The sequence below is a fragment of the Rhinoraja longicauda genome, chromosome 35 (assembly GCF_053455715.1).
Source record: "Rhinoraja longicauda isolate Sanriku21f chromosome 35, sRhiLon1.1, whole genome shotgun sequence".
Lineage (NCBI taxonomy): Eukaryota > Metazoa > Chordata > Chondrichthyes > Rajiformes > Arhynchobatidae > Rhinoraja > Rhinoraja longicauda.
Genome location: NC_135987.1, coordinates 11,389,553 through 11,406,148, shown reverse-complemented (window position 1 = coordinate 11,406,148; position 16,596 = coordinate 11,389,553). Strand labels below are relative to the sequence as shown.

The following is a 16,596-nucleotide window of genomic DNA, read 5'->3' as shown; positions in this document are numbered from 1 at the left end:
TTCTGAGCATGTCTGGACAGTTATTTGTTAGTATTCTGATTATTCCTTTCCAGTGTATTTGTCAAAAACCAACATTAAACAGATTAGGTGATGTTTCGGTTCGAGACCCTTCTTTAGAAGCGAAACGTCATCTGTTCCTTTTCTGAAGATGACCCGCTGATTTACTCCAGCTTTTTGTGTCTATCTTTGGTTTAAATCAGCATCTGCAGTTCCTCCTACACATTAAAACAGATTATACTGGCCACAAACTCTTTGAAGCACTTCCCTCTGGAAGGCAACCCCAGACTGTCAAAGCTGCCACAGCCAGACATAAAAACAGCTTTTTTTTCCACGAGCAGGAGCCCTACTCAACAACCAAAAGTCTGTAGCCTCCTTTTGCTCTGGTATTTTATTTCATTCTTCACATCTTCAGGTTTCTGGGTACACACAATTCAGAGGACCTCACGTGGTCCAGTAACACCACTGCACTGGTCAAGAAAGCACAGCAACGACTGTTTTTCCTGAGGATGCTGAAAAAGCTGGTCTGCCCCAGTAAATGCTGGTGACTTTCTACTGCTGCACCACAGAGAGCATCCTAACATACTGCATCTCTGTGTGGTATCGCAGCTGCACAGCAGCAGTTAGGAGAGCTCTTCAGCGGGTCGTCTCCAAAGCACAGAAGATCATTGGGATACAGCTCCCAGCCCTGGAGGACATCTACAATGCACACTGCCTCAGAAAAGCCATCAGCATCAGTAAGGACTCCACACACCCATGCCACCGTCTGTTTGAACTCCTTCCATCTGGCAGACGTTAGAAGGCCTTCTATGCCCGCACCTCCAGACTGAGAAATAGCTGTTTCCCTAGAGCTATAATGCACTAAATCAGTCTGCTAAGCGTCCTCCATAATCTGTCTTTGCCTACATAATCATCTGGCAGAACTGACTTTATCACAACACAGTGACAGCTGCTGTAATTTTTAACCTTAGTGTACATGGACCTATTTGTACTTTTTTTCTTTTTTATTACCTTATTTATTTATTTTTATAGCATCGATACGGAGGCTGCAATCTTAAACTCGTTGTTCTTGTACAATGACAATAAAGATATATTATTATTATTAAATTATAATGTTTTATTCTTAATTGTTTACTGTATATCGTGTTGTTACTTGCGAGCAAATTACCAAGGCAAATTCCGTGTATGTATTAAACTTGGCTAATAAAATTTATGCAATTCAATTCAATTCAATTTAGAAAGAGTGCAAAATTGATTTTTGAACTTTCCTGAAAGGTCCAAAAATAAATAGCACCTGTTTTTAATGAATATTACTAGAAAACAAATATTTCATTTCTTGAATTTCTTGTTCTGTTGAATAAGCTTTGTAAAAGTTACTAAGATTTAATTTGGTTTTAGAATGATGTTAATGTTCTTGGATACATTAAGCTGATTGAATTAAAAAAGAGTGATAGAATGGAAAATGTAGATTCAGAATGTTACCTTGAATTAAATTGTGAGAATTAAACAGAAACGGATACAAATTAATAAAAGATAAATTTAAGATTAATCTCAGGCTGTTAGTTCATTATCTGATTTTTAAAAATCATTTAATTAATAAAAACAGATTAATAATACTACTTGTAAATTAAATTATAAATAACTGTAATAACTAAAAATATGAAGGCCTAGTCCATTATTAAATTCTAAAAGTAATTCTTGTTGGCCATTAGGTATTATCCGTGTGAGCTAAATGGGGAATGGTCTTACAGTTTTATGTGTGGAGTTGTTGTGTACTTATTCAATTTTCAGTATCTAATTTTCCAGTAATAAACAGAAATAGTTTTGCTGTTTGTACACAGTTTTTGAAATCCAAGCATAGGATTTCACTTCAGGAGAAAGATCTTGTGTCCAGCACGACTAGAAGCACTGCCCATATTTATAGTTCCAACTCAGCAACCAAGTGGGTGGGTGAATTCCTTTTAGTATGAATCATGTGTTTTGGAGTCGATGAATATAGCCAACCTCCAGACTGCTGAAGAACAACAGTAGGCCGAGTAAGTTTGCCCTAACAAAGGGTGCTGCCTATTTTACTCACCCGATTAATGCATTGGATGTGGTTAAGGACAAGTACAGAGGGGTTTTAGTTATGGGGGACAAATATAAGTGTTTATTGGCCACTTTCTGTTGGATTTATTAAGGCATTCATTTGTTTTATTCACAGTACATCAGAAAGTGTTATTTTCCTATAACTTGGCAGAAAGGTTGCTGAAATAAGCAGAAAAAAATTATATTAGAAACAGCAGGACTGTGATGGAGGTGGTGTTAGTTGTACATCACAAGGCTGGTCACGGCAATGAAATTCTTCTGGAAAGAAGTAATTTGATGTGAGCCCCAGTAAATAATTCAGTATTTGAGTTAAGTTACCGTGGCTATGTCTGTCTTTGAACAGATCTTGATGTTACTGCACGTTGTGAATGTATAAAGGTTACTTTCCATTTCTGGCCTTTGAAGTCTGAAAATAGGGTATGTAAACAGTTGAGGTTCAAACAAAATTATAAAGTTGGTGGAAAGGCTTGGCATTGGAGGTGGGTTTCAAAAATGCAAAATTGAGCCTTTTCATGTTTTGGAGACTAGGATGTTGTCTATTTTTGCTGTGAGGCTATGGATTGTTTTTGGTTTTGGTTTGTTTCACTCTGGCAAATGTGAATCAGTCTGAACAGTTAAGTAAAGCCAGTTAAAATTCTAGCAATATCCTCTTGAGTTTTATAGGACTTTACAACTAAGCCGGGAAAAAAAAATATTGAACAGGTCAATCAAGAATGTAGACAGTGATCACAAGACAGTATTGATTGGTTTGAAAAGAGGGTTTAGTTTCACACAGCACGGAAACAGGCCCTTTGGCCTAATTGTCCATGCCAACCAAGATGCCCCATCTCATCTAGTCTCATTTGCCTGCATTTAGCCCATATCCCTCCCAACCTTTCATATCCATGTATTTGTCCAAATGTATTTTTAAATGTTGTTATTCCACCTAACTCAATTAATTTTTCTGGCAGCTTGTTTCAAAAACCCATCCCTCTTCATGTGAAAAGGTTGTCCCTCACATTCCTATTAAATCTTTCCCCTCTCATGATTTTATGCACATTAATAATTTCGCTCCATAGCCTCCTGCATTCCATTGAATAATGTCCTTGCCTGCCCAATCTCTCCTCATAGCTCCGGCCCTCGAGTCTGTGGACATCCTCTTAAATCTTCTCTGCACTCTTTGCAGCTTAATTACATCTTTCCTCATGCAGGGTGACAAAAACTGAACACCATGCCTTGTGCAGCCTTCCCAACATCTTGTATAGCTGTAACATAACGCCCCAACTTCTGTACTCAATTCCCTGACGGATGAAGCCCAGAGTGCCAAATGCCTTCTTCACCATCCTATTTACCTGTGATGCACTTTCAGGGAACTTTGTACGTGTACTCCTAGATCCCTCCTCTCTACAAAAATCCTCAGGGCCCTATTGTTCGTTGTGAAGGTCCTGCCCTAATTTAACTTTACAAAACCACACTTATCTGAATTAAACTTCATTAGCCATTTCTTGGCCCACTTGCCCAGCTGATAGTATTGAACACCGAGCTTTAATCAATGAACAGTAGCCTGACATGTGGGTTCCTGTTATCCAGAGCAGAGTGAAGAGCCAGTGAGACAGGTTCTGCTGTTAATCTGTTGTGGAAATGAAAAAATGAAAGCAAATTGAATCTGTCTCTGTTGACTTTTAAACCATATGCTAGTGATTCCCGATCTCTTGATTCCCAAGCTGGTGTCTTCTTAATAAACACCAAATCTGCTTGATGAGTACCTTAAGACCCCTGTTGTGAATTCATATTGCCGCATTTATTTTGTTGGCTTAAGGGTTACTGATTCTGAATGGGTGCAAGGGTGATGTTGATGATTTTCACATTAGCAAGGTTTTTTTTTCTGTTTCTTATACTTGTTTATTTAGTCCTAATATTTTACCTTGTTCCGTAAATTATCTTGACGCATCATAGATTTAAAGAAAGATTTATTGAAATTATGTTCAAAAGACATACCAAGTCTTTCTTTCAAATTGCTTTTTTGCATTATTTGCTGTCCACTGGGGACAGTGCATTTGCTAGCTACTGTTTTGCTTATCAATTGGAGTACCATATGAAGCAGAGAACACATATGGCATTAATGACAGTTTGTAGCTTATTGGTCGTTTCAGTTTTATTACATTCCATGGAGTTGCCTCACTAAATTACGGCATGACCCATCACTGATATTTAGTTCTCAAGGTACTAACAAAGATGTGTTGGAGCCTTGTATTTCTACTTTATAAATTGTCCAGACAGCCAGAAAGCCAGCATTAGCCTCTTCCTTCATTCATAGTTTCCCCTGGCCTCGATGTAGAATAACACCCTCATTAATTTGGACATTGCTTGCATCCATCCTCCTGTGCACCAAGGAATATAGTCTTAGCTTGCCCAACCTCTCTACCTCAAATGGACTTTAGTTTAAATCCAATCTTGGATACCTGTTGACACTATGTTTGCAACAGAGGGTAGTTGATAACTGTGAGAGAGAATAGGTTGCAGTGAAATAGATTCGAAAATGAGACTGATGGGAATGTCCTGAGAGCTGGTATAAATGCAATGGGCTGAAGGGCCTCATTCTATTTCATCAGGAAATATGGTTTTGTTAACAATTTGTAAGATAGTTGAGAGGTTTTGATTTGTCATTTAAATTAATGAGCTGGCATATATTAGGGCAGTAATTCTCTATTTACATATTATAGTGGACCATGCAGTTCTCAGTGTGTTAGGTAGGTTGTACCACTCAAGTTGCTTCCTATGTAACTATTTAATAAAATGTTTTAATAGGGTATTTTGTAGACTGCAAGAATTCTTGGCCATAAGATGAAAACAATTGAGACAGAACGAAGACAACCCATGGCAGTAAAATGGCATTTATCGAGTCTGTGTATTGGAAGGGCTTTCTTCCTTGCTATTCGTCATTTGTTAACTCCATGTAAAAATTGATTCACTAATGTCCTTTTGGGAAGGAAGGAAATTCATCTTTTTTTGGAGTTTGGCCTATAAGCTTCATAGTGTTATGGTTGATTCCTATGCTGTTAGCACCTGGACCTACTCAGATATCCACTGAAATAACTAATTACAGATGGTTTGGAGTTGTTCATGAAAACAGCTTACCATCATTTTCTCAAGGGTAAAATGGAATGGCAATAAATACTGACCTTGCCTTTGAAGTCCAAATCCTTCAAGTTAATAATAAAAACACACAATAGTGCTCAGGCAATGAGTATGTTGTTTTATTCTCCTGACTAGCTTTATATTGTTTTACCAACTGCTTTCATAAATGCTACATAAATATTTGTTTTGATTATTGGGAAATAATTTGACATAATAGAACTGCAAACAAGATAGATGGTTTCACACAGTTTAATTACATTGCTTGTGCGGTGTCATACAATCAGTGCGTGTCTATCAACTTCATGTGGGAGGAATAGAGATGCACTCATTTCAAGCTGACTAACTGTGGAGCAGTTAAATGTTTCTGTTTTAAGAATCATGTCAGTTTAGACCCACTCACACTAATGTTGAATGTACTTTTATGTTTTATTAATATTTAGCTACCAGTAAATATGTTGTTTGTTGTCAAGTCAAGTCAAGTCGAAGATAGACACAAAAAGCTGGAGTAACTCCACGGGATAGGCAGCATCTCTGGAGAGGAATGGGTGATGTTTCGGGTTGAGACCCTTCTTCAGACATCTGCAGTTCCATCCTACACATGTTGTTTGTTGTCCGTTGATTTCTTCAATATCGAAAAATCAATTGATCCCAGTCTTGAATATATTCCAATGACTGACTATAATCCCCCTGGGTAGATAATTCTTCCGATTCACTATTATCTGGGTGAAAAAAAGTTCTGTCTTGAATGGCTGACCTCTTATTTTGAGATTCTGACCTTGGTTTGATAGACCCCAAGAGCAATATCATTCCTGCCAAGCCATGCAGAAATTTTGTATGTTTTATTGAGATTTCCCTCTCACTTTTCTAAACTCTGAGGACATTAATTGATCCTCATTCTCAGGATCTATTTGTTAAGCAGTTGTTATATTTCCACGACACCAAGTGCATCTTTGCATCTTTGCAACAATGTATTTCTATCGGATGAGCTCAGTGTCTTTTACACCTGTGTTGAGCAGGCGAATAAAGTTCTACCTGGGCACATTACCCATTCCATGCTGGTTCTGCAGCCGCTGGCCCAGTGGTAGTAGCCAAGTCTCTTTCCACAAGGGTAAACCTTCGGAAAGTTGCTGACCCGGATGGAGTCCTTGGGTTCTGAAATTGTGCGCTAATTAACTGTCCACAGTCTTTACCCAGGTCGTCAACTTCTCATTTCAACAGTCTGCTGATTCCATCTGCTTCAAGGATACCTGCATAATTCCAGTCCCCAAGAAAAATAAAGTGACTTGTCTCAACGACGACCATGCAATAGTTATTTTTCACTGTACCTGACATGACAAAATGAGCACATGACAAAAATAAAAATAAACTAAACTAACATCGACCATTATGAAGTGCTTTGAAAGATTTGGTAATGGCCCACATCAGCACCAGTCTTCCGAATAATCTAGACCCCTTGCAATTTCAATACATGAAAAATAGATCTCCAGATGACACCATCTCCCTTTCACTTCAGGCAGATCTAGATCACCTTGACAACAAGTACACCTATGTCAGGATGCTATTAATTGTCTAAACCAGATTCCAACGTAATATCCCAAGAGGTCATTTTTAAACACCTGGAACCTGCCCCGGGTCCCCATCCGCAACTAGGTTCTGGACTTGGTGCATTGTTTCATGATTTCTGGAGGTATTGTCAAGGATACCAGAGTCTCTGGCCATTCCCTTTTCCCTTCTACCTTCTACCAGAAGGTAGAAGTGACAGGAGTTTGAAAACCCAGATGACCACACTTAAGAATAGCTTCTTTCCATTTCTATCAGATTCATGCCAATTGAGCCCGGATGTACAGAGGTGCTGCCACATACTCTTACTCTTAACTCTTCCACATTGGGTTATTCTGTTATTGCAGTTAAATATCTTTTTGCACTACTTTAGGTTGCAATACAGGCTTTGCATCATTCTGCTGTTTTGCACTCATCACATCTACAGTTGTATTTATCATCACCCTGTGTACTATTTACTCTGTGAGCTGCATGCAAACGAGGAATTACGTTACACATTAAGTCTATATGACAATAAAGGATTCTGATTCTGAATCTTAAGCAATCCTTGGTCCAATACAGTATATTGACACCAATCTCATGTTTCCTCACTTTTTTTAATAACCTCTTTTCAATCCATGCTGAGATATTGTCGAGATATTGTTGGTTGCAGGTAATAGCTAAAATAAAAGGAATTAAGGACTTTTTCTGTCATGGTTTTTGATTACTCATATTTTTCTACCTTTTGTTGGCTGGTATGAATCTCTTCATTTGAACCGCTTTTTCATTGTGTTCACCTGAGGTCTACATAAGTGTTTAAACCTCTGAGTTCCCAAGTACATGATTATATTGTGTTAAGATTTTCTTTTCCTTCGGACATCAATAATTGGCCAGATAATATTTGTCACACACCCGCTAGCAGCCTGTATGCACTTAAAATAGCACTTAGTGTCAACTATATCTTGAGAAACTAGGATTGTATGCAGGATAGATTGTCTCAGGTTGACAAAATCCTATCCTGAAGGGCAACTGGTAAATTGAACATCACTGTACTTTAATTGGTACACGTGACAATAAAAGGCCTTTGAACCCTTGAACTGTAAACTAGTGGAACTAATGTAATCGTGCAACAACTTTCATGGTTTTGTCCTGCGTATTATCGTGGCTTGATGTAAACATGTGACCCTTTGTGTTGCAAGTTCACCACCTCATTTTCAACTATCTGTTCAGATGTTATTTACAGAAGATAATCCTCAGTAGACCTCCTTTTTGCTATGGAAGTATCATCATCAGAAACTTTGCTGAAAAAATGTGGTGGAATTGAATAAAGAGTTTTTCTTGATTCTTGGACAGTATTATTGGACGTTTACAGAGATGAAGATAGACCAAAAACTGAAATTTATTTTTGATGAAATTCTGAAATTAGGATTATTTATTAACACTAATGATTTAAAAATCAATAATTCTGAATGTATAACAGATGAATTCAAAAGCCACTCTTAAAGATGAGAGTGGGATGGGGGAAGGTGATTCAATTTTTGTAACTTGGAAAACAATATTCACTGTATAAAGCTGTATATGAATGTCTGCTTTCTTTCTTATGTTTTGGCGGTTTCCTTTTCGTTGGAGTTCATACAAACTCATTAAGCTCTAAGATCTTAATCATGTTAGTTGAAGTTTCAGCCTAATCCATGAATCTGCAAGTTATGTACAACTTTGTTGGTTTCACTTAAGTCTAAAACCCGTGCTGTAGTCCTGACAGGCTTGTGTTACCAATGCAATGTCACATTACTTTAAGGTGATCACTTACCTTTAATTGAGTTGCTTTTGGTATTCCCCTTCCCCTTTGAATGCAAGACCTATCACATAGAGTTCAACCTACCAACCTATAGAAAATGTTAGTCATACCAAAGACTTCCAATATGCCATATCAAATTTATCAAAACATTTTGAGTTCATATATTGGTGTTCAATGAATCATCGGTAAATCTGATGTATTATTGCAGATGTTATTTCTTATGTTTTTTTTAATGGCCTTTTCAGAAGCATGTGAAAGTATGGCTCACCTCGAGAGGTCAGAGAGGGGAAGCAGGAACCAAAGATTCTGGCGGAAGAGATACCCACGTTGGAGTGGACAGGATCACCATGGGAACACTGACTTGCCAAGGTATGTTTTCATGATTTTGGTAAAGGTCATTAGGAAGCCCAAAAGTCAGTTCTCCTTGTAAAAGAGGTTTTCTCTGTTCTGTTTCATTTGTCTCTTTTAGCTGAAAATTATTCCATGTACTTGTATTATTATCTTGCTATTCTTTTACATAGTGTTTATAGTTTTCCGAATCTAAAGTTTGATATATTAGTCAGAAATAAAGATGAATAAACTGTGTTGTCCACCTTCTGCTAAAGATAGATATTCTGTCTGTTCTACTTTTTAAAACGTGGGTTTGTGTTCTCTGTATGAAGTTAACAGAATCAATGTCGTAATACTTTAAAAAAAAATACTAGGAAGCCATCACTTGTTATGGTAATTAAGCGATTTAAGAGATGGGAGAAAATATTGGAAATGTGTATACAGACATTTTTGACTTATGTAAGGGTTATGTTTCATAAACCCTTAAGCTTGAGCTGAATAACCTGTTTCTGTGTAGCTGCATTCTATGATTCTTTAAAGAGGAAAACGCTGCATTCCCAGAATTAACATCAAAACTGGAAAGAACACACGCAGCTTTAATTAATGTTTAATTAAATGAGAAATCAACGTAAGATTTTTATTAACCTTATTAATATATTTATTATTATGTGCTCTCTGTTCAATATGTCACTGCACACCATGCTTTATGCTCCATACAGTTGACTCCATTGACCCGTGGGGTTATGGGGAGAAGGCAGGATAATGGGGTTAGGAAGGAGAGATAGATCAGCCATGATTGAATGGCGGAGTAGACGCTGGGCCGAATAGCCTAATTCTGCTCCTATCACTTATGACCTTATGAGCATGCAGCCATAATGCGACCTATGCCATCTTAAGTTCCTTTTCCAGGCAGTCCTTGTCTCATTCTGCCCCGTCCTACCCTCAGCCACTCCTCCACCATCATCCTTATCAACTTTTATTTTGTCAGAATATCTCCAAAACTGGCAGAAAACAAATGTCAAGGCAAGTTGTCAACAACAGGAAATGCTTCTCTTGCACCAGCGCATTTTCATTAATGCACCAGTATCGCAGTCAACCTTGAATGGGTGCTAAAGTGTCATCCTATGAGAACACAACAGTTCCTTCTTCGGACTGAAGTGAATCTGCAGTGAGTGAATGTGTGTTGGAGCTTATTTTCTTGAGCATAATGACCCTCGCTGATTTCATCTGTTAAGTTTTTCTTTTCTCATGCTAATCTGATTCTCACAATCTTTTAAAATAATTAAATTTATTAAGTTCTGAGGAGTTTAAAATATATGATTTACATCTTTTCTACTTGCTCAGCCTGTTATAAAGCCTGGCCCTGGACTCATTTGCTTAATCCACCATATGGCAATAATTTAAAAAAAAATAGTTGCAGGATCACTTACTCTTCTGCAAAGAAAAAGAACTAATAAGAATTTTCACTCATGCATTCTTTTTGCAGCTTAATAGAACGCTCAACATCTGCATATATTATCTTCAGCTATACCAATTGGCACAACTCCAAGCCCTAGTAATCCTAGTTACCAAGCAGATATGAATAAGAAATGTTCAGTGTACTTTGAATGAAGATTGGCATAATTTTGATCTCTTTGGATACCTCAAAATACATTCAGGAGAAAGTAATTGTTGTCATAAAAACATTTTTACTTCTGAAATTATGAAAAAAATCCATGTTTTTTTGTGCTGTATTATATGCTCTAAGAGAATACAAATGAAACATTTGGCCTTTCTAAATTATGCACTCAAGAATGGAGTGGCAGGAATTCCTCCACGTTATGAATTAAAATGGAAATATTGACACTGAAGAGTGCAGAAAAGGTTTATAAAGATGTTGCCAGCTCTTGTGGGGCTGAGCTATAGGGAGAGGTTGCACTTGCTTAGCATTTTCACTCCTTGGAGCACGTGACTTTGGGGTGATCATATAGAGGTGTGTAAAATTGTGAGGGGAATAGATAAGGTGAATGCACACAGTCTTGTACCCAGGGTTGGTGAATTAAAAACAGGACGTATGTTTAAGGTGAGAGGGGAAAGAGTCAATACAAACCTAAGGAGCAACTTTATCACTCAGAGGGTAATGGGTATGTGGAACAAGCTGCCAGAGGAGGCAGTTGAGGCTGGTACCACAATAGGATTTTAAGGACATTTTCGGTACATTGATGGGAAAGGTTTAGAGGAATGCAGGCAAATGGGGCATCTTGGTTGGCATGGATGAGTTGGGCTGAGGGACCCTTTTTCTGTACTGTATGATTCTATGACTGAAGTCACAAAGTCTGTATATTTTCTGGCTTAGCACTTTCATTGCTGTTGGAGATCAATATGTTCTGTCCGATGTACATCTATCACATACCAATATAATTTTGCTAGGTGTCAAACAATTTTCTAGCAATTAGAAAGAACAGATGTTTCATTGTGGGTCCTCCCTGGAGCATGAAATGCAGAGGAAATTTACTGGTAGTAAGTTTTACAGCTCATCAATTATCTGATTCTCTACAGGAAACATCTGAGCAATATGAGTTTACTCTATCCAAACCCCCGGTAATTTCAAATGGCTCTGCTATACCTTCCTTTGACGTTCACTTCTCCAGGTTGAAAAATCGAAGGTTCTTTAAGTTCTTCATATAAGTAATTACATTATTCCTGGTGCCGTTCCAATAAATGATTTGATCCATGCTGAAATGTGGTGCCCAGAATTGGATATAGTGCTCCAGTTGGGATTTAACCAGTTTTTATTAAGTTTTTAGACCCGCTTTCTACGACATGCCTTGTGTTTTCTCAATTAGTTCATGGTTTGCTAAATCCTGTAAAATGGCTCATTTATTTCACACAATTTGTAGATTTAATAAGTACACAGATTTTTCAATTTGGAAAGGTTGTATCACGGGTGACCAGAAGTAATGCTTCCAGATTCTGGCAATCTGTTCTGGTTGTTATTTCATATCCTAAATAATGGCCAATGAGTGTGTAAGGCGATGCTTTGCAACTGAATACATTTTGAATTATTGGCTTATAGTGCCTTTTGTTTTGTTTTCATAAGTACTCAAAGTGATTGCCTGCCACTTAGGTGTAACACCTGAGAGCAATTTCTCTGGGGGTGAAAATGCAGTCTGGTTGCATGGTTTTTTAAAAAGGTTTTTAGCTTATTGTAAACCAAAACTCATAGAAACATAGAAACATAGAAAATAGGTGCAGGAGTAGGCCATTCGGCCCTTCGAGCCTGCACCGCCATTCAATATGATCATGGCTGATCATCCAGCTCAGTAACCTGTACCTGCCTTCTCTCCATACCCCCTGATCCCTTTAGCCACAAGGGCCACATCTAACTCCCTCTTAAATATAGCCAATGAACTGACCTCAACTACCTTCTGTGGCAGAGAATTCCACAGACTCACCACTCTCTGAGTGAAGAAATGTTTTCTCATCTCGGTCCTAAAAGACTTCCCCCTTATCCTTAAGCTGTGACCCCTGGTTCTGGATTTCCCCAACATCGGGAACAATCTTCCCGCATCTAGCCTCTCCAACCCCTTAAGAATTATATATGTTTCAATAAGATCCCCCCTCAGTCTTCTAAATTCCAGCGAGTATAAGCCTAGTCTATCCAGTCTTTCTTCATATGAAAGTCCTGCCATCCCAGGGATCAATCTGGTGAACCTTCTCTGTACTCCCTCTAAGGCTAGAATGTCTTTCCTCAGATTAGGAGACCAAAACTGTACACAATACTCCAGGTGCGGTCTCACCAAGGCCCTGTACAACTGCAGCAGAACCTCCCTGCTCCTATACTCAAATCCTCTTGCTATGAATGCTAACATACCATTTGCTTTCTTCACTGCCTGCTGTACCTGCACGCTTGCTTTCAATGACTGGTGCACCATGACACCCAGGTCACGTTGCATCTTCCCTTTTCCTAATTGGCCACCATTCAGGTAATACTCTGCTTTCCTGTTCTTGCCGCCAAAGTGGATAACCTCACATTTATCCACATTATATTGCATCTGCCATGCATTTGCCCACTCTTCTAATTTATCCAACTCACTCTGCAGCCTCCTAGCATCCTCCTCGCAGTTAACACTGCCACCCAGCTTCGTGTCATCCGCAAACTTAGAGATATTGCATTCAATTCCCTCGTCCAAATCATTAATATGGTGGACTATATTTCTCATGTTAACATTTCTAAGGTGTGTTAGCAATTTCAAGGAGATGTCTCACTTCTGGAAGTCCTACTGGCACAGCAAATATGTGAGGCCTAATAGTAAGAGCAGCATCTGTACCAATAAAACTCTGAACTGCAGATTTTCACAGTATTGCAATTACTGCCTGCCCTGTAGTGCCCAGAGTGGGGTTCTGAGCCATGTTCTATAGTCACGGTCTATGGTAATTCAGGGCAACCATGCAAGTAATGAAACCCATCTTGCTTTAATACTCCACAGAGGGAAGGGAGTGAAAAGGTCAATTCTATGCTTCATTTTTTCACGCTTGAATAAAATAATTTGTCTCTATCGTATCGTCTTCTTATTTTCAGGAACTTTTTTTCTCTTAGAAAAAAAGTTCCTGAAAATGAGAAGATAAATACTACAGAGACAAATTAATTTACTCCAATACACATCAAAATATGCAGAAGTGGAATGTGCAAAAATCATACACACATAATGGAAGTATAAGAATAAATTAGCAAATTATAATTGAATTATAGAGTTGATTCCAATTAAACTAACACTGGAGCATGATTAAGCTTATAAATACTTAAACTTTAAGCCTAACATGTAGTTTTTAAACCTAACATTGTTCTCATTTAATATAAAATAGCATGTTGATCAAAAACAGTATTTCATAACCTCTTTTATGGGCAATAGCCATTTGCAAAAGCATATTCATATTTTGCAATGAAATTTTATATTGCAAGATTTTACCTTGTAACTGATGATGACACTTATTGCTTCAGTTCATCAGCACAGTGATGCAAGTTGGCTGAGGGATTAATATTTGATGAATGGCTAATGTCTAAGGATAACAATGGACTATGAAAATGTACTTAATGCTTTTGTGTGACATTCATTTACTCCCTAATTTATTGGAAGGCTAGTTTATATTTTTTTGAATGGAACAGAAGGAAGCCATTTCGCTCCTCTCAGATCTATTCAATCATTTGATATGATCATGATGGATATATTTTTCACATATCAGTGTTTCCCCATATTTTTTCATTAGTTTGTTCAATGAAATTCTATCAATCTCAATTTACAACTGACTGTGTGTATCATATCTTGTACTTGCATAGAACAGTACAGCATAAGAATAGCCTATTCAGCCCAGAATGTTGTGCCAAACATGATGTCAAGACCATCTCTTTTCTAACTGCTCTTAATACATATCGCTCCATTCCCTGCATATTAATATGCCCATCCAAAACCCTTTTAAATGCCGCTACTTGTGGAAGCATTTCCTAAGTTCATTGCTCAAAAGCTGACTATGTGCTAAGACCTAGTAGAAGTAGTAGATACATTGTTATTGGGAATGACTCAAAGTCTCTATTCAGGTAACTTAAAAACAAAATGCACCTTAGGCCTTGAAAACTCAGCTTGTAATAGAATGAGAATGAAGTCTTGGACAGGACTATCATCAACAATACATTTATAGATCATGTTTCTATTTATAGTGTTGAAATTCTAACTCTACCATTTTGAGCGTGTTTTTTATTGTTGGTTGGTGTATTGTGTATCAGGTGAAGAATTATGTCCAGTTATGGGTACTGCACCCAATATAGGATGTTGATGCTTTGAAAAGTCTCAGAGGTAACTTACTCAAATGGCACCATGTTGCTACTCTTTGCCCATAATTTTAGTTGATATATTAATCTTTTCAAGAAAGCAAGATAAGGAGCTGGGCAGCTGATCACTCGTGCACGCAAGTAGGTTGTCTGATTTAGTTTATTAATTGCAGCAATTCCTCAGCATGTATTTGAGTTTTCTTATACTGTCTCTGTTCAATGTACACCTGGTCAAAAAATGGCATCCCTTTTACCTACCTAGAGAATTTACCTTTACTATCTTGTCGGCCTCCCCAAGCCTATTCTAAGGTGGCACTGGACGAATAATACTCAAGTCATCCACTGTCCTGAGAAAGCAAATCTTGTTGCCCAGTTCATCATCACAGATAGCTTCACTCAAGCTAACTTCAGGAAGGTATTTCCCAAATACCATCAGCATGCTTTCTTCGCATGGAGGGTGTTAACACTCATGATCTCTGCTGCACCACCATTAAATACGCTTATGGCTCCATTTAGGTCACCTTCATTTAGGTCAGTTTGATCGTCTGCGCTTCTCATGCTGGTGTACAAACAGAGATTGAAGTATGAGCCACCAAGCAAAAGAGTAATACAGCAGTGTGCTGAGAAGATGGTGGGTCTACCTCAGGACAATTTTGAGTCAATGGACTGGAACATGTTCAGGCCCACTTCATCCAGCCCGAAAGAGCATACATCAGTCATCAGCGGTTTCATCAAAACATATCGAGTCAGGTTTATCAACATATGCGCACATACGGTGAGGCACAGGTTAAATGAAAATCTTGCTTTCAGAAGGAACATAGACAACAAACAAAATATAAATTATACAAGATAGTCTGTACCTTCTGCTCAACTGTCACAGTGAAATGCTGACTTCTTGAGGCCAGACTGAGTCCACCACTCTCAACAGCCCCTTGCATCCCTGTGCATTGGAATTGTCCAGTCAGGTCAAGTTTATCATATGCAGGAGTGCAGTGAGGTACAGGTGCAATGAAAATCTTGTTTGCGTCAGATCACAGGCAAATAGACTCGGGTAACACGCAGATTACACACAAATTCTATAAGACAGTGTAAAGAAAAACACTCTACAAAATATAAGATATTAGTTGAAAACACAATTAGAAAACATGTCAATGATAATGCAGATCACTGTTGGTTTGAATTTATCATAACATTCCTCCAGCCTGAATCACAAGACTGGAGTCCTCCAGGGGTGTGCTCAGTCCCTTGCTCAACTGACTGTAGTGTTGTTAATTTGATGGTATTTGGTGCCTTGTGGCTGTGGATATTGGCAAGGCGAGAGCATTGATATTGGCGAGCTAATCCTTCCACTGAATATGGAACATTTTTCAGAGATAGCATTGTTAGTATTTTTCAAGTGCCTTGAAGGCCTGGCAACAATAATCCATGTCTCAGAAACATTAGGATGGCAGGAATATCTGGTGCACTGCAATCATGAGTTGTGTGCAAATTTTGAGGTCTTAATTACCAAAATTCTTTTTGTCAATCGACCAACGTCTGCATTGCCACTTTGAAGGCTAGTTTCAACATTGATGACTGTTTTTGCTGAGAGCTAGCTCCTGCAATAATGGGAAATGCTCCATCTTTTCCAGAACTCACCATGAACTTTTATTATGGAAGTGCATTGTAGTGCAGTGGGAAATCAAATGATGACATATAATCATATGCTTAGTTGTTTTTCATATCTTTCATTAGTTCTGTCATTGTCGATAGGCAGCATGATTACATAAAACAAGATCTTTGGAACTTGAACAGCACTGTTAGCTGGATCTCTAGTGGTTGCCTGCCTCAGCATCCACTTCACCTCAAGGATCAGTATTAAGTAACAAGCCATGTTTGTTTTTGTTTTACTTTTAGGAAATTAGGTACTTCTTTGTGTTTG

At 38.1% G+C, this 16,596-nt stretch overlaps 1 protein-coding gene across 5 annotated transcripts in view; it reads left to right on the top strand.

Moving 5' to 3' along the window:
* ccser2a (coiled-coil serine-rich protein 2a) overlaps window positions 1-16,596 on the top strand; it is a 356,049-nt gene that overhangs the window by 107,130 nt on the left and 232,323 nt on the right. For all 5 annotated transcript variants that reach the window (XM_078428296.1, XM_078428297.1, XM_078428299.1 and 2 more), the window contains exon 6: window positions 8,785-8,908. In XM_078428296.1, the coding sequence (XP_078284422.1) occupies window positions 8,785-8,908 (124 nt within the window). The remainder of the gene's footprint in view (window positions 1-8,784; window positions 8,909-16,596) is intronic.